The 17,624-nt window shown below is 59.7% G+C and overlaps 1 protein-coding gene across 4 annotated transcripts in view; it reads right to left on the reverse strand.

The window, feature by feature from the left end:
- Nucleotides 1-340: 340 nt before the first annotated feature.
- The window catches only part of PAX5 (paired box 5), a 194,601-nt gene continuing 177,317 nt past the window's right edge, over nt 341-17,624 (reverse strand). For all 4 annotated transcript variants that reach the window (XM_008265136.4, XM_070054521.1, XM_051844072.2 and 1 more), the window contains 2 exons: nt 11,816-11,902; nt 341-6,797 (listed from right to left, as the gene is read on the reverse strand). In XM_008265136.4, the coding sequence (XP_008263358.2) occupies nt 6,721-6,797; nt 11,816-11,902 (164 nt within the window). In that variant the 3' untranslated portion in view covers nt 341-6,720. The remainder of the gene's footprint in view (nt 6,798-11,815; nt 11,903-17,624) is intronic.

Here is a 17,624-nt window from a genome sequence, read left to right on the forward strand (position 1 = left end):
CTGTGTTGACTTAAGCTTCCCCACAACCCACTGGACTGTGTGAGGGTGTGCGGGGCCCGGGTTGCCCAGGTCCCTGCTGTCTCCCAGGGCTGCGGACACAGCAGCCACTGCAGCGATGTCTCTAGAATGAATGTACGGACTTGGAGCTCAGGAGCTGCCACTCAGAGAGCCGGCCAAGGCTCCACGGCGAGTGAGGACTGCACATCCTGGGGCCTCGCAGGTGGACTCTGCCCGCTGCCCTCTGCCCACAGGGGCCCCTGCCCCCACGCCGGTCAGTCCAAGCTGTCACAGACCCTCTAGGAACCGGAAAAACGAAGGAGATCAAGGGCCTTTTCTGAACTTAAAAAATTACTTTTATTTTAGGAACCAATAAAATTATGGCAAATATTTACAAATAATTATCTCACATAAAGTTTACATAAAACCAATTCTTCACAAGTAACAGTCACTCATGAAAAGACACACAGATATTGAAACTACGCCAATCTTATTGCATGTTTCTCCGACTAATCTAAAATAAAGGTGTTGCAGTCAATCATTTAACTTAAAACAAAACCACAAACTCCAGGTTTGACGAGAAAAATTTTTTTTAAAAATTAAACCAAATCCCCCCCTTGTTCTTCTCCCCAAGTCCCACCCCCAGCCCCCTGCCCACCTCCCAACCAAAGAAAAATATGTCCAACATCTTTGGCAAATTGGCACTGCTGTAATTACATTCAAATAGTATCACACACAAAAGCAACACACGGCACTAAGAAAAAAAAAACCACCAATATTTCAAGTCAGTTATTTTCTACTAGAAAAAAAGAATACAAAACATACACATTTTTAAGAAGCATTTTTTTTCAATCTGTTGGAGACCGATTATCTCCCACTTTCAAAGGCAATTCAATTGTGGGTTTTTTTGTTGGGTTTTGTATTTTTTTTTTTTTTTAACAAGTAAGCGTCTATGCAGGCATCACAAACTTTGGCGGATACAGTAGATATGTATTTCTTTGATGCTGGAAATTCAGTCCCTAAGACAATGTCAATTGCCTCAAAGGATGAGAAGCAAAATCCATGTTTTCCTGGTAAGGAGCTCCACTGGCAATGCAATCTGCTCTTCTACTCAACGTCCAAAGGCCACTCGAGGGTGAAAAACCAGGGTAGCGTCTTCCAGCAGGAGTCAGGGTGAATGCAGTCAGAATGCCACCCTCAGCCCACGCGTGGAGGCCCCGCTGCTGCGACTAAGGGGCCCTGGCAAGGCCAGGCCCTCACTGCCTGCTACTAGCCACTGTGCTGGCGGCTGGGGCCGGGCCCAGTCTGCCCCTTCCTGAGCCCCGTGGCGGGCCGCTACCAGGTCTGCTCCCCCTCTGTGACCAGAGGCAAGGAGAGCAGGCAGAAACTGGCAGGGGCCCCGTGCTTTTTCTGAGCTTCAAGTACATCTCAGGTGTGGGTACGCACACCCACGCGGGCTCCTGTGCACACGGCAGGGGGAGGGAAGGCAGAGTCTGAGGCTCCGAGCTTTGCAGGGTGTTTAACATAGACTCAGGATTTATTTTCTTTTTAGCTTTATAGCAATTAATTGGCTATTGATTGGTTGGAATGCTCAACTCTCTGTTTCCTCAAATACAATAAAATAGTTTCATTAAAATGTATTCATGCTTGAAAATAAGGAAGCCATCAAGCGGTTTCCTTTCTGTTCCACTCCAAGGGAAATGCACCGTTTGTAAATCAAAAGCCCATCACCCAAATCATCCGTTCTTAATGGTGCTTTTGGAGAAAACGAGGGACGTGACCAGGAGCATGGCAATTTGGGGGACTGGGCAGGGGCACCCAGCGGCCACCACCACCAGTGACAGGTGGATCAGGGTTACAGCAAGTGAGGCTGCAGAGTGGCCTCTCCCATGGACCCCAGAGTCAGAGAGGGGGCACAGAACTGCCGAGCCCCTGCCCCCGCCCCCCCCCCCCAAATCAGGCCCAGAGCTGTCCAAAGCTGGAGGGCGGGTTCCTGCCCCCTGTGTCTCCTGTCACCTGCCAAAGGCACTTCCTGAGGCCAAGTCTCTTTCAGAATCCACTGTGATGCGCCCACTAAGCAGATGTGCAGCTGAGTTTTCTCCTGGGGCTGCTTGGGGAAGGAGGAAGACCGTGTTGACTAATTACAGACACGGTCCAGCTCACTGTGACTGGGACATCAGCTACACAGGCCCCTCTGGGCTGAAATCCTGAATGGCAGTGATGTGGTTGGTTCTGAGGTCCACTTCTTTCCAGGAACTGGGCTTGGGCGCTGAGAAGTCAGCAGACAATGAATGCAAGACCTGGTACCCGCTCCCCAGCCAGGCAGCACTCACCAGCAGTTCTCTGCTGCCGCGGCCCTTGGGGACCTGGCTGACAGTGGGAAGTGCCCATCAGCACTGTGGCTCCCTCATTAATATGCAAGAGGGAATCCTGGGCTTGGGGACAATGGGCTGCAGTGGCTGCCAGGAGTCGCGGCCTGTCCAACTTTCCCAGTGACTACCTTGTTACCTAGCCTGAAACCTCTCCGAGGTCACAAAGAGCTAAAGGAGTAAATTTAACCAGGAGTGCGGCTGTGCATGCCTGCAGTCTGTCAGAGGTGGGCTCCAGATGGGTGACGAGGCCAAGGCTGTGGAGCTGGTCTCAGTGAGTGCAGGCTCCCACGGATCCACCTTGTCTAACCTGGACCTGGACTATCCAGGGGCTCGGTGCTTTCTCTACCCTCTTGGGAAGCAGCGTCTCAAACACAGCTTGCTGCCAGCTGTCTGTTGGGAGTGCTTGGTTTGTTTTGAAGATTTGCTCCCCAGGGCTTAGAGCTGTTACAGCTGAAATGCCATCTGGAGGCCGGGGGTGGCTGCTAAAGGCAGTGCAGGCGATCTGGGGTCTGCTTCTCATAGAGGGCTTTCTCCCTTGTGTCCTGTAGCCTCATCCAAGGCTCGTCCCCTATCCAGGAAAGGCCCCCAGCAGTTGCTGGGTTCCCACCACCGGCCCCCGCCTTCAGAGTTCTCACCGTATGCAAGAGCCTGGCTGAGGCCTGGGGAGGTGGCAGAGCCTAGGGTTGGCCTGGTTGTGCCATACCCTGAAGCCCATCTGCACCTCCACCTCCTCCTGACCTGCAATGCAGAATAACGGGGTGTGAAGCAGCAACGGGCATTGGACAGAGACTGGAGGTGACAAGCTGGCAGGCAATGGGTCAGCTCTGGCTACCAGTGCTTTAAACATTTCCACATTTGAATGCTATGCAGTGCAGCAAGCGCCCTCCTGGGTGTCTCAGCTCCACCACACCATGTGGCGTGCGCCCTGTCTGGTGGTGTGAGGTTCTGCCACCCAACTGGCCTGGGAAGCAGTTGATGCAGGACTCTTCAGACTGTGTTTGCCAGGCCTCCTGGCACCCAATGGCCCTGGCGTGGCCACTCCTGCCTTTGGTCACAGCCAGGCCGGGTCTCTTCCTAAGTGGGCAAAGTGAAAAAAAGAGAGTGAGCTCTTGAGCCTGGTCCTTGGAAGTCCGAGGAAGCCCACGTCCACGCCCTGCTGCAGGTCGTGGTGTGGCCCTGGACAGGCGCCAATCCCCGCTGAGCCTCAGCGTGTAACAGAGAAGTCTGGACGAAGCCTCGGAAGAGTCGCTGTGAACCTGCGCAAAGACGCGGCCGCTGTCAGCGTTACTGGGACTCACACTGGGGCCGCAAAGCCACCAACCCTGGCCCTGCTTCCAGCTCCTGGTCTTTCCTCACTGCGGGCCTGGCGGGTAAGCATCTTTAAGCCATACACCCCCCAAACTCTGGCGAGAGAAGGGGGCCCGGATATCTGCAAACTCACTTCTCCTCTGTCTTCCCATGTGAGCCCCAAAGCTTGGCTTCCCCATCCAGAAAGTGGATGTGACCTTTGCCCCATCGAGTGGCTGGGGGTCGCAAAGCACCGTTCGATGTCAGTTATGAAAGCGCTGCTCCTAACTAGGGCACTTGGGAACAGGGCGTTGGGTTTGATATGTCACCAGATTTTCCTAGATGGAGCTAGACAAATGGTATGAAAAATTTTCACAAAATCCACAATGTCCTTTTTCCAAAAGTCAGAGCTGGAACACGGGCTGAAGGCCCGGGGGGCAATGAACGCCCCAGGCCTCCTGCGGCGATGCTGGTGAAGCCCCGGGCTGCTGTGTCCCATCCTGAATTCTCTGGCATCTACTCGGCGGCTGGCGTCCTGTGGAGCCCTCCTTCCCAAGCCCCCGCTGGTGCGAGCAGGTGTGTGGGAGAGAGAAGGTCCGTGTGCATCCTGTGCGCTTGTGCTTCTGCCTGGCAGCCCGGGCGCCGAGTGCTCGTCTGCTAATCACCAATTCCATCTGAGGACCGGCAAGGCCTCGGGTGAGGGAGGCCAGGAGGAAACAGGAGAGGGAGAGGAGGCCGCGGTGGGGCCAGGTGGGCTTTGCAAGGAGGGCGGGCGTGCGGCATAGGCTGCTGCCGGGGGGGGGGGGGGCTGACTTCCCACCAGCCTGAAATCAACAGGAGGACCCCAGATCCAAAGATGTGGGTGCACCTCACACAGGGGCCCAGCGGAGAGGCAGAGGCCCAAAAGGCTCTTACTGAAGACCCCAAGCCCGCCACTTCCTGCCAAAGGGAGGAGCCAGGGAGCGATCTTCTCCCACCTCACCCAGGCCTCCTGGCTCCTGCAGGTGGGCATGGTCTCAGCTACCTCCTCTCCTTGCCTAGCAGGTTCCAGGGGTAGGTGTGCCTTCTGTGAGCTCGAGGGCCCCACAGCTGCTGGCGGTCACCTCCTGCGGCTCTTAGGGTGAACTTCTCTCCCAGGGTTGGGGTGATGAGGAGCTCAGCCTGCGCCAAGGGCAGGGGCCCCGAGTCCCAGCCCACCCCGCCAGTCTCTGCTTGGGAACCCCATCTTGTTCAGCCTGTGCCCCACCACCCTGTGAGGGTGCTGATGGACAAAACACATGGTGCTGGCCAGAGGAGACGTGCTTGGTCCCCTGCACGGCCCAGGCTTCCTCTGGCTGAACCTCAGTTTCCCCCCGAGGGGAGCCAGACCAGGTCGTTGCCAAGACCCTTCTGGTTCTCCCCATGCCTCTGAATGTCACTTCCCACTTGGTCCAGGTACTAGAGGACGCGGCCCCACCCCGACCCCACAGTCGCCCAGGAGCCGGGTCACAGCTTCAGCTCTCTGGGAGGAAAGATGAGACGGAGGCAGTGGTCAGGTGACTGCTATCCCTAGGCGGCCGAGGCTCAGAGAGGTGAAGGGGGCTCTGAGGCCCCACGGCGAAGCAGAGGTGAGGCCAGGCCTCCCAGGCTGTGCCGTCTCCGCCGCACCTCTCTGTCCACCTAGTGACAGGCAGACACTGGGGGCACTGCCACAGGGGAAGAGCCAGCCTGCTGCTGCTGCTGCTGCGCTCTGGCCCAGCTTTGCCAGGACGCTGCTGTGGGCTGTTCCAAGTTGGCAAGAGAGATGGCAAGGAGTGGAGTCCCCCAGAGAAGACATGGTGGCGCCGAGTACCTCTGCTCCCCGTCTCACACCCATTCCTCCCTGCTCGCCCTGCCCTTCCCCCCAGGGAGGGCTTCCTCCCTCCCCGTTTCCCCAGATGGCTTCCTCTGGCCACCCCACCCCACGCTCAGCCGTGACCCTGCGTGTCACCGCTCCTTGGATCAACGGTTGGGCACACACTGTGCGAAACAAGGCATTGGCTCCCACTGCAGCACCTCTGCACCCAGCCACAGGCCAAGCTCAGAAGTTCTGGCTGGTGGTAGTAGGTTCTTGTGGCCCTCGGCACAGGAAAAGTCCTCCTTGTTGACCACGGTCTGTGCTGCTGGGCCGGAAGCCACTCGCTGGGGTCCTGGAGGGTGGGTGATGTGTCCACGGTGGTATCCGAAGTGATCTGAACCTGGGCGCACCTCAGTTTGGTTCAGGGCTCTCCGGGCGTCAGGAGCGCCTCCGTCACCTCCACCCCCAGGTGCCACAGCCCAGAGCAGTGATCTCCCGTGTCCCGTCCAGCCCTGACATTCCAAGTCCCCCTGCCACCAGCACTCGATGCCACCTGGCTCTAGGTCAGCAGTGGAGGACTCTCCCAGACAGGCTCTTTGAGTCCTCTGATCTGGAAAGCAGTGGCTTGCACTGCCCTGGCCCCGGGGGAAGGAGGCAGAAGCCAGGGCATCACCCCTGGGAGATGACTCTCAGGGGAGGCCTACAGTACAACCAGCCCCAGGAGACTCCAAATCAGGGCGTAGGGAAGGAGAGGTGAGCAGGAGGCTGGGCCCTGAGCTGGGCCAAGGCAGTCTCTGACCGGGGCAGCCAAGGCAGAGGCGTCCGCAGCACAGGACGTGTAATGGGTGGGGCCACAGCAGAGCAGGAAGGTGTGTACCTGGGGGCCGGCGAGGCGGCAACAGCAAGCTCTACTGTCTGCCTAGGCCGTGGGACGGACGGACAGACGGTCGACGGCAGGGGAGGGGGCTGGGCTGCAGCTGTCCCTAGAATAGTCTGTTGGTTTGCAGAGACCCAGTCACCACTGGGAGAAGCTCACGGAAACAGACAAGTGTCCCAGAGTCCCACTGTCCCTGCCAGGGAACCTGGGAGTCCCTGGCAGGGGCAGGGGCGGGAGGGAGTCATGGCGAGGAGGTTGCTATGGGGGGACGGTCTTGTTGGGCCCCTCTGGTTGTCTTGGGTGGGGGCTGGGAGGCTCTGGCCCTCAATGATATGTGACGGAAGTGCTCGGCGCCCGCCGGGCTCCACGGGTCAGTGACGGTCGTAGGCGGTGGCGGCTGCGGGTGGGGCGGCTCCTCGGGCAGCGGCGCTGTAATAGTACGGGGAGCCTGGAGGAACAAAAGAGGCCGCTGTGATGGGGTCCGGGCCTGCTGTCCACTGTCTCCCCACCTCCGTCCTCCCACCCCTTCACCCGCTCCGGGCTGCCCTCCTCTGATCCCCGGCTGTCCTCACCACCCACACGCCCCACAGGGCAGCGTGAACTTGACCGCAGGTAGCAGACCACTTGCCCGCAGGGGGCCACAGGGGTGCTCCTGTGAGGGCACCACGAGAGGAGGAGGAAAGCACTCTGCAAACTTTAGTTCTTTCACTGTCCACCCCAGCCCATCAGGTAGCAACTATGAGTCCCCTGGTTTCACAAATAAAGAAAAAGGCACAAAGAGGCTAAGGAACCTGCCCAAGGCCACACTGCTGGTCGTAACGCCAATCGGGAAGCGATCCCCTGCAAACTCAGCCCAGGTCAGCAGGTTCACAAACTGCCTCCCCCAGCGCCCAGGAAGGCCACCGCAGCAGTGGCGGGCGCAACGTCTGGCCATCCCACAGGCGCCAGCTCCCATCGCACGCCCGAGTTCTCGTATTCACTGTGGTGGGGTCCTGGCTGCCTCCTGTTGCCCCCCCGGCCAGAGCCCTACCTCTGGGACACGAGGCAGCCTTTCCTCTGCTCTCTGTTGGGTGGGCTGGGGACGGCTGCAGGAGAGCCTCCGGCGGGCATCGGTGGTGCCAACCCCGGGTCCTGCCTGCAGGTGGGCCAGGACAACCACAGGGGCTGCCCCCACGAGGGAACCCCAACAGGCTCCCTAGAGGATCCTGGCTGCCTCCACCCCGGAGCCACTCATGCCCCTCCCAGCGCCAGACCACCAGGCGGGTTCAGTGTGAGAGTTTGCATTTACAGAGAGAACTGGAAACCTCGCTTCACAAAGCACTGTCTTCCGGGGCCCGCTAGACGTCCACCTGGAATAAACGTGTCCTTCCTTCTGCCCTTCCTCTCTAATTCACATGCCCATCCCCTAACTTTTTTTTTTTTTTTTTTTTTGATAGGCAGAGTGGACAGTGAGAGAGAGAGAGACAGAGAGAAATGTCTTCCTTTTGCCGTGGTTCACCCCACAATGGCTGCTGCGACCAGCGCACCGCGCTGATCCGAAGGCAGGAGCCAGGTGCTTCTCCTGGTCTCCCATGGGGTGCAGGGCCCAAGCACTTGGGCCATCCTCCACTGCCTTCCCGGGCCATAGCAGAGAACTGGCCTGGAAGAGGGGCAACCAGGACAGAATCCGGCGCCCCGACCGGGACTAGAACCCGGTGTGCCAGCGCCGCTAGGTGGAGGATTAGCCTGTTGAGCCGCAGCGCTGGCCCCTAACTTCTTGACATAGTCGTTCTGCCAGCTCCCTCTCTGACCCAGCTCCCATTCCAGCCCTGATCGACTTTCTCCCGGCGGCCCTGGGTGCAGTTCACTGGCTGGGTGGCGTGCAGCGAGCCCTTGTCTTCACTCATGGGCTCTGCTGACCCTCACTCTGACTGTGCTTCTGTGGAGGGGGCTTGAGCCAGGCTGCTCGGGGTGCTGGCAGCGACGGTGGGTGTGAGCACGCGCGCGGTGTGCCCAGTGGCCCTGCTGATCTGAAGGAGCTCCGGGGCAGGTCTGCGCATCCCTGCACCCTCCCCCGAGAGCAGAACTGAGCAGGCTGGGTGCCCCTAGACTGAATCCCTGAAGGACGCTCCCCACTAGGGCCCTGAGGGTGCTGTGGGCAAGGGCAGGCTGATGGGTGTGAACCGGCCTGCAGCTCCACGCAAGGCTATGCTGGGCTGCGTCCCTGCTCCCTGGAGGCTCCAGCAGATCTCGGGGGACGCTGGGGGCGACTGAGGCCCCAACTGGTTGAGGGCCTCCGAGAGTTCCCAGATCGCAGAGCCGGGTAGCGGGAGCAGTAGGAATGTGTCCTCCCAGCTTCCCTTGCTGCTAAGGTTCTGCACGTGACCCCGACTGGGCAGGGAGAAAGGGAGGCAGAGGCTGCAGGGCTCCACCCACTGGGAGGGTGACAGGCCTGCGATTGGAAGGTGGCAGGGCAGCTTCCAAGGCCTGGGGGGGGGGGGGGGGGAGCTGCAGTGAGGGCGCCGGCTGGTGGCACTGCTAGGGCGGCGCCGTGGATGTGGCTGGGCGCTGTTCCAGGCTGTGGGGCCTGTGCCTCCTGAAGATTCTGGGAGCCCCTAGACACCCTTAATAAGTTTGTTTTCTGCTAAAATCAGCCAGAGTGGATTCTGTTGTTTGCAGCTTAAAGTCTGACAGACGCATACACCTAGGGTAACCTGTTTTTCAAAATAGCCAGGAGCCTTTCTCATCATGCACAGGACCCGCCAGGCCGGTCTCTGCAGCCCCGGCTTTGCTGAGACCAGCTCGGGACGGAGGGAAGAGCACCGCGCCACACCCTGGCTCTGGGGCCAGGCAGACCTGAGGTCCAGATCTCGTTTTGCCACTTGAATTAACGAACCTCTCTGGGCTTCACTTTCCTCATCTGTACACCAGAGAAATTACACCACGTGCTCCACAAGAGGATAAAACGAGGTAGCCCACGCCAAGGGCTTTGCCCAGTGCTGGGGGCAATTAACCAGTGCTCGTTTACTGGAATGGATTTTTTTTTTTTTTTTGATAGGCAGAGTGGACAGTGAGAGAGAGAGAGACAGAGAGAAAGGTCTTCCTTTTGCTGTTGGTTCACCCTCCAATGGCCGCTGCGGCTGGCGTGCTGCAGCCGGCGCACCGCGCTGATCCGATTGCAGGAGCCAGGTGCTTCTCCTGGTCTCCCATGGGGTGCAGGGCCCAAGCACCTGGGCCATCCTCCACTGCACTCCCTGGCCACAGCAGAGAACTGGCCTGGAAGAGGGGCAACCGGGACAGAATCCGGCGCCCCAACCAGGACTAGAACCCGGTGTGCCGGCGCCGCTAGGTGGAGAATTAGCCTAGTGAGCTGCGGGGCCGGCCCTGGAATGGACTTTTGATTCCTCTTCCTCCCCTCCACACTGTGTCCGCCCCAGCCCTCCAGGCCCTGGTACGTGGCCTGCGTCGTCTCCGTGTGAAGCACACAACCCAGGTGCGGGTGTGAGCTGGATGCCCTTCCAGCTTGGGCAGCAAAGCCTGGGGTGCCATCTAGCACCCCCGCCCTGTCCCCCTGGGCGCCTGGCTGCCCACACTCCAGCTCCAACACAAGGGGAGCCCTGAGTGCTGCTCCGCCTGGCGTCCGAGGCGCCTCATCTCCAAAGGATTCCCGCACAATGTCCTCCCAGCGCTCTGCCTCTTGAATCCCCCAGGCGAGTAAACGAAGGCCACTGCTGTCCTGCAGCACAGCCCGGGCTGGACTTCAGCCCCCACCCCCACCCCACGTCACCCTGGGGTGCTACGCTGCCATGTACACGGCAGCCCCATGGCCTCCTGGGGGCCACATGCCCACCGGAAGGAAGCACTCCTGCAGGCTGCCACCCCCGCCTCCCTACTGCCACATCCCCTGTGTGTCTCCCAGCAGCACTGGCACCAGGGCCCTGCCCGAGGCCGATTTCCAGCAAGGGACCCCAGGCTCAGGCCTCAAGAGCCCTCCCCTTGCCCCATTCCAGTGGGAAGACACTGGCTGGGATAGAGCTGACCGGGCTGGCCCCTGCCTCCTGACCTGACAGCTGGGCCAACTCAGAAAGTCAGCTGAAGGAAAACTATCAGGTTCGCAGAGACCCCGGTTCAATACTTAGAAATGATTCTGATCAAGGCCAAAACCAGGAGTCTGAGAGGAGGTCAATCGGCAGATTCGGCCCCTCTGGGAGACTACAGATATCGGGCGCACACCGGTTGTGTGGGATGCTCACCGTCTCCCGCACACAGGGGCCTGCAGCACTAATTGGCATCGTTCCTGATCTCACCCACAAGTTAAGCACAGCACAGCGAACTGCTCTGGGCAGCCCGGGTCCCAGGTGCAGGGCATTACAGCAGCAAGCGAGGCGGCGTCCGTAGCATGCGTATGTCCTAATCACCACGCCAGGACTGGGACGGGGCCGAGGTGGAGACTTCCTGGCCTCCTCTGAAGCCCTGGGACCTGGCACCCTGATTTGAAGATGCCAGGATATTGCATTTCTGAAGAAGTCTATGTTTCTCAGTCCTAAAATAATTAAGGACCCAGGGAATTAACAGGCTCTCACTTGAGGAGGCCTTGTTAAGCTGGACAGGCAAACCTGGTGGTCTCACAGGGCCCTTCCGCGTCTGACCTTCCACTGCTCCAAGTGCAAAATTCTTAGCCGATTGCCAGGGGAGGAATTGGTGGTGCTGCCCGCAGGCTGATGGGCTGGCTCCACCCCCTGGGTGAGTGACATCTGTGAGCCCAGGGCCCCTGCTTCATGTTCCAGAATTTTCAGCCCCCCACCTGGCTCTCGTCAGCTGGTTTCATGTGAGTGTTTTTCAATAAACCCAAAGGCTCTTCTTGGCCCTGTGAGGGCTGAGTTAGTCCTGCTTGGCCTCTGGGGTGCTGACATTCAGAGACAGCATTGGCACCAGTCAGGGACAGCCTGTCAGTTCAAGGCGTGGGTACAGGCTGGGGACCAGTTGAACTCTGAGTGGCATCCTTGGCAGGCCTCAGAACAGCCAGTTCCCCACTAAGCTGGTCCTGGTGGTGTCCATGCAGACATCATTGATCAATCACAGAGCCTTGGAGTTCTTATCAACACAAGTTCTCCAGGCAGCCACTACCAATCCATCCAAGTTGGCATCTCTCCTGCCTCTTACAGAGCTCTCACCTGAATACAGGACGATTTTTAGGCAACACCACACACTCATGGACAGGTGCTGTCCCTCCCCTCCCCTTTTGTTCCCAACGCTCTTTCTGCTTTTTGTTCCCCTTCTGTGCTGCTGTCCTTGATCCACAAAACATCCAGGGGTGAGATGGGGCTGGAGTGTGCTCACTGCCCTCAGGCCCCCCGGGACCCCCATGCCCCACCCCACCTCAGAGACCAGACCTTAGGATGTCGAGGGGCCCAGCCCGGGGAGAAGGTCCAGGCGGGCAGCCGACAGCCCAGGGGCCCTGTGGCGCCTCTCTCTGCCAGTACTCACCGAGCAGCCCTGGATTGGGGAACCTCCAGGAGTCATTGTACGAGGAATACTGAGGGTGGCTGTAGGGACTCCCGGAAAACTCACTCCCTGCAGTTGGGGGTGGGGGAGAGAAACAGAAACCGAATGTCAGAGCAAGTTCTGAAAAGGCCCTGGGCGCCGCCAGCCGGGGTGTGGTAGCTCTCTCCCCTTCCGTGAGCGGCAGGCACCTATAAAGGCAGGTCGTGCCCATGCGCTTACCAAGAGGGTGGCCGCCATCAGCACTGTATATTTCCCCTGAAACCCTTCATATCACACGTGGGTCACAGAACTCCCATGCCCTCAGTGTCCCCTGAGGTACTGGCCCATTTTACAAGTGAGAAGACTGAGGCTCAGGTTCTCTCATGAAATGGCCTTGCTACACGCTGCCAAGTCCAAGACCCCAGACTGCCTGGTTCTCAGTCCTGACTTCCGCTCCCTGGTCACACCTGAGGGGCTCTGGCCAGAGAAGCCAAAGGAACCTCAGCTCTGGTCTCGCCCTCTGCACTGTCAACCCGGCAATGCCTGCTCCAGGCAGGGAGATGAGATGTACACCCAGGCACTCTTCCTGGAGGAGGAAGATGGCACTCAGTGGAAATGAAGGCACAAGCCACGGGACCGGGAGAACAGAGAGGGAGTGGACGGGAGTCTTCCGGGGCGCTGGGCAAGCGCAGCTGTGAGAGGCCCTGGATGTGCTCAGGCAGGAACCCTGAGGGGTGCATGGGCTGTGGGGAGCCTGGTGGGCCCCGAGAGTCCCTCGCTGTGGCCTGGCCACTCACAGGGCGCTGCTGCTGGCCTTGGGCACCTCCTGGGCACTCCCTGCAGCCCCAGCAGGGCCGGTTCAGCACCAGCCAGGACAGAAGGGAGTGTAAGCATCCTGTCCTTCACACCCTTGCTGCCCATCCCCCACGGCACCCCTGCAGGGCTGGGAGCGCCTGAGGCCAGGCTTGGGCCCTGGGTCCTGGCTGGGTGCCCAGCAGCTGGCTGAGGATATGCACACAGAGGCCCGGGGGCGATGCATGGAGAGCTGACTGCCCAGGCGCCCACAGCACATGAGCCCTCCCCGCCTTACACAGCCCCACGAGGCCACCTGCGGCCCGAGTCCCCCCAGCAGGCTTCGAAAGCGCTTCCACTGTGCTCCCAGGAGGGAGGCAAGCAGAACCTAGCACCAGGGTGATGCTCTTTCCAGCTGCAGTGAAGCCCAGAGGTGGGGCCTACAGCACTGGGCTGGGCCTGGACGGGGCAGGAACAATGAAGCTGGACCTGCTCCTTCCAGCCTCCTCCCGCCTCCAGACAGCCACAGGCGCGCGTGTGCGCGCACGCACACACACACACACACACACACGCGCGCGTGCTGCTCCTCCTCGGGCCTCTCTGGGGGCCACTCCCAGCCTGACAGGCTGAGCCTTGCAATTCTCTGTTTTTTATGCCTCAGTGGTCAGGGTGTCAGGCTCTGGCGTATGGAGGGAGAGCACTGGTGACAGTGCGGCCCGCAGCCCAGCCTCGGCATATCCATCAGCGCCACACGCCTCCTCCGGGGCAGGGCGGGGGCGGCCGAGAGACAGAGCAGCCTGGAGTGGGGCGGCCGCTCTCCCGTGCGGGCTGTGGGCGCTGTGGGCCGCCCCATCAGATGCACTTCCTGACAGCTCTGGGCCAGGCCCCGGGGCAGAAGCCCGCTCTGCAGCACCTTGTAGTGGCTTTGCTATTGCTGCCAGGCCCAGCACCAAGGCTGCCTCTTCCAGGAAGCCTCCCTGGTCGCTCTCCAGCCCCTAAGAGTGCAAGCCTTGGGTCCACGTGGCTGGAGGAAAGTGGCCAGACAACTGTGTACATGTCTTCCATGCCCCAGCTGGCATGGGTCCTGGAGGCCAGTGGCTCCTGCCTCCCCTGGACAGCAGACCTGAGTCAGTGCCGCCCACTATTCCCAACCCTGCCCCCACCCTCTAGGCTTACAGCACCAAGGACAGAGTTACTCAGATACCCCTTCCTCCGCGAAGCCCTCCTTCCTGCATTGTCCCGCAGCACCAGATTTGCCCTACCCTGTGGTGTGGGAGTGCCTGGTTCCTCTCTGTGCCCCAATGTCACCTCCACCTGCCAGCTTAATGCCCTGTGCCCAGCAGACAGTGACACTCCCTGGCCGCCCCTGCACCACAACGCCCTCCCACTGCTGTCCACCGGGCTCTCGCCCGCACCAGCTGCTCTGGGAGCCCTTCCCTGACTGTCGCGTTCTACAAGGAGACCCCTTCCACCGCTTGCCTCACTCCTACTTTCCTTTCCTTCTGAAGAACGGATCACACACCCCAGCCTCCCCGTTTCCATGCTCGGCTCATTCGTTGCCTGCCTCTCCCACTAAGGTACAAGCACTCGGGCTCACAAGCTGCGAGCTCACATCTCTCCCCCGACTTCCAGCACAGGGGCCGGGCACCTGGCAGGCACAGGGAACTCCTTGCTGAATGAAGGGAGGGCAACTCCTAAGTCAGCCAGGACCTGCTTCCAGAGCAGACTTTTCTAACTCAGGTGGCGCTGGCGTTAGCACCCACTGCCGGGGGTCCTGAGCACCTGCTACGCGCCAGGACTCAAACTGATTTCTCTGCCGTTATTGCCCACCACTCCGCCCTGCCCGTTGGTGGAGGAAATGTACCCAGCAGGCAGCCAGTGTGCTAAGTGTTGTGGTGTGGTGGGTACCCTCTGCAGGAGACCTTGTCCTGTGAGAGTGATGCACTCTGGGTAAGGAGAACTTGGCATATGTGGGGCAAGAGGCTGATCTAGGGCCTGGTGCAGCCATGTGATTATAAGTGTTACACAGGAAGCTGGCTGAGGGTAGGGAACCCTCACTGCATGAGATGTGGGGGAGGCCAGGTCCTCCATCACTGAGGAAACTACCTGTCTGTAGACCTGGCCCTGCCAGGCTGCAAAGCTGGCCAGGCAGTTAGCAGACCACCCAGGCACAAGCCCACATGCTACCACTGGACCCCAAGGGCTGCAGTCAGTTTGGCACAGAGGCAAGGTGTCAGGGCTCTGGAGCCAGACTTCATGGGTTCAAACCCTGGACCTGCCTCTTCTTAGTTCTGTAACCTCCAACAGGTCATTCAGCCTCTCTGTGCCTCCACTGGCTCCTTAGTAAAGCAGGGGGATGAAGAGGCTGCAGCCCAGGCCATGTGGTGGGTGTGGAGACCACTCAAACTGACACTCACAGTGCCTGGCACACAGTGAACACTGAGCAGGTGTCCGCATGGCAGCAATGACCCCACACCGGTCACCAAAGCCTGCTGGGCCTCCAGAATCCCATTCACCCCCCTGGCAACCCTGTGGGGCCCCCAGGATGGAGACAACTATCTACATTTTACACGTGAGAAAACAGAGTCTCGGGAAGGGGGTGGAGTTTGCTTCCCCTTCCTGCCCTGCGCCTCTGCCTCCCCATTTGTGAAAGGCAGGTTGGGCCAAGCAAGGTCTAAAGGCCCCTCTTGTCTGCGGAGCCTGACTGCGCTCAGCAAGCAGGGGGCTCCTAGCGGGGGGGGGGGGGGAGGCCTGAGCTCCCCTGGATGTGTGGGGGGGGTGCAGTCCTTTTCCCTTGCTTGAATGCATCACATCATCTCCTGTGGGGAGCACACACCGGGACCTCACAAGAGCCGCTTCCAAAAGTGACACTGGTCCAGCCCAGGGAAGGCCTGGGGACAGCACCCCGAGGTGCCTGCTGGGCTGCAGGGGAGTGTGAGGGCCCGGCCTTGGAGGACGGCAGGACTTTGATGGCACAGGAGGCAGGCAATCTGGCCACCAGCAGAGGCCTGGGGGTATGGCTGGCCAGGCCCTCCAGAGGGTCCCAGCAGAGGCAGCCACAGAGCACAGCTGCTGGGGGCAGGAATGCTGGGGTTTTCTTCCCGGCAACCAGGACCCAGGGAATACTTCAGACCAGGAGCACCATCGGCCCGAGGACAGGCTGCAGGAGGAAAGCCTGGGGCCATGGCCTCCTACCAGGTGGCTACTGCCACAACACAAGTAAGAGGACACAGAGCCTGGGGGTCATGTAGCTGTGATGTCCACAGGCACGAAGTGATGTCCCTCAAGTGCAGGGACAGCGTTTGCAGGCCAGGAGAGCCCCTGGTTCTGGCTTTAGCTGGAGGCTCCAAGGTGCAGACAGCAGGCCCAAGACCAACAGCACACAATGGGCACCTTTGCTGTGCACCCAGCACAGGGGATGCCAGTGGCCCCCCGGTCTTCTACGAACTGGTCCATAAGTCGGCATCGCTCAAAAACACTGTGTTCTCAAACTGGGAGGCCTTTGCTCTGTGTTCACGGGCACTCAAAAAGTTCATGGAAAATGAAAGATAATTTTGTTTCCTAATTTTTAAGAGGGAGGGGGAGGGGGAGGAAGGGGGAGAGGGAAGGAGAAACCACAACCACCCATTGGTTTACTCCCCAAATGCCTGTCACGGCCAGGGCTAGGTTGAGCTGAAGCCAGAAGGTAGAAACTCAACGAGGTCTCCCCACGTGGGTGGCAGGAACCCAGTGCCTCCCAGGGTCTGCAGGAGCAGGAAGCTGCAGTCAGGAGCCAGCGCCTGGCATCAGATCCAGGAATTCTGATAGGGGGTGGAGGGCTGAGCACCTGCCCCAGATAAGTTCCTTTTGGTGCAAAACACTTTGAAATCCAGGCACAGTGCTTTCATAATATGCATTTTTCATGAACTTTTTGGAGTCCCCTCCTATTAACAGGAATCTCCCATGAAGCTTGACCAGGGTGCCGGCTCATGCTGAGGTGGCTGTCACTCAGCGGGCGGTGAGACCTCCACCTGGGGCCTTCCTCAGGGACAGCTCCTGGCACTCGGTGGAGTTGGGCAGACGTGAACCCCTACGGGCTCTTCAAGAGCCAAACACTTGCCGTGAACCTCTCCATCCTCAGCCCCCTGGGAGTGAGCGGGCCCAAGGAGAAACCAAGGCTGGACCCAGGGCCTTCTGAGGCCAGGCCCAGAGTCCACACTTTGTGGTCCTGTGAGGGCGACAGCAGGTGCCTGGCACAGGCACTCCTGGGGCAGAGCAGAGCACACACGCTGCAGGCAGCCCCTCTCCTCACCGGCCGTGTGGCCTGGGCAAGAAGCCGCACCTCACGGGGCAGGGTTCCCTCCTCTTGAACATGGACCTGGCAAGGCACCCACATTATAGGATGAGTGGGAGGTACATGAGATCATGGAAGAACAAAGCTGGGAAGTTGGGAGACGGGGAGAGGAAAGCGCCGCCCCTAAAGGGTGAATCAGGCCCTGAGAGTCATTTTACAGCTCTCCCCGGAGTGGGATTCTCGGGCATGCCACAAAGGAAGCCCGGGTTAGGGTTAGGTTGGGGTGGAGGGAGTTGTAGTGTGTGCCCAGTAAGATGGAAGGGATTGAACTGTGTGTGTGTGTGGAGGGGGGAGGCTGTTATTGAGAGCAAGGGAGGAGGAGAAAGATGCAGGCGGCCCACGGTGCGGGGCAGTAGGGTGTGGAAGGATGTTAAGAAGGGGGTGTCAGCAGTCCCATGGTAAGTGGCCCGCGCTACCATCGCCCACACACCCAGTGGAGCCTGCCACACAGTCCCAGCGCCTCGGATCGCTGGGCTGTGGTTTGCTCCCTGCAGAGAAATCAGAGCAGGAGGCTGAGCTGCGATGGAAGAATGAGGCCAAGGAGCAGGAGGGAGCGCAGAGTCCGTGGAGCCTGGCGGGGGGCCACAAGCCTGGGGAGGGCTCTGGAGCGTCCCACTAGGTGCCATCCATCTGGTCTCGATTCCTGGACCCAGGGAGATGCCAGCCAAGCCACCACAGGCTGAATGC

The sequence above is a fragment of the Oryctolagus cuniculus genome, chromosome 1 (assembly GCF_964237555.1).
Source record: "Oryctolagus cuniculus chromosome 1, mOryCun1.1, whole genome shotgun sequence".
Lineage (NCBI taxonomy): Eukaryota > Metazoa > Chordata > Mammalia > Lagomorpha > Leporidae > Oryctolagus > Oryctolagus cuniculus.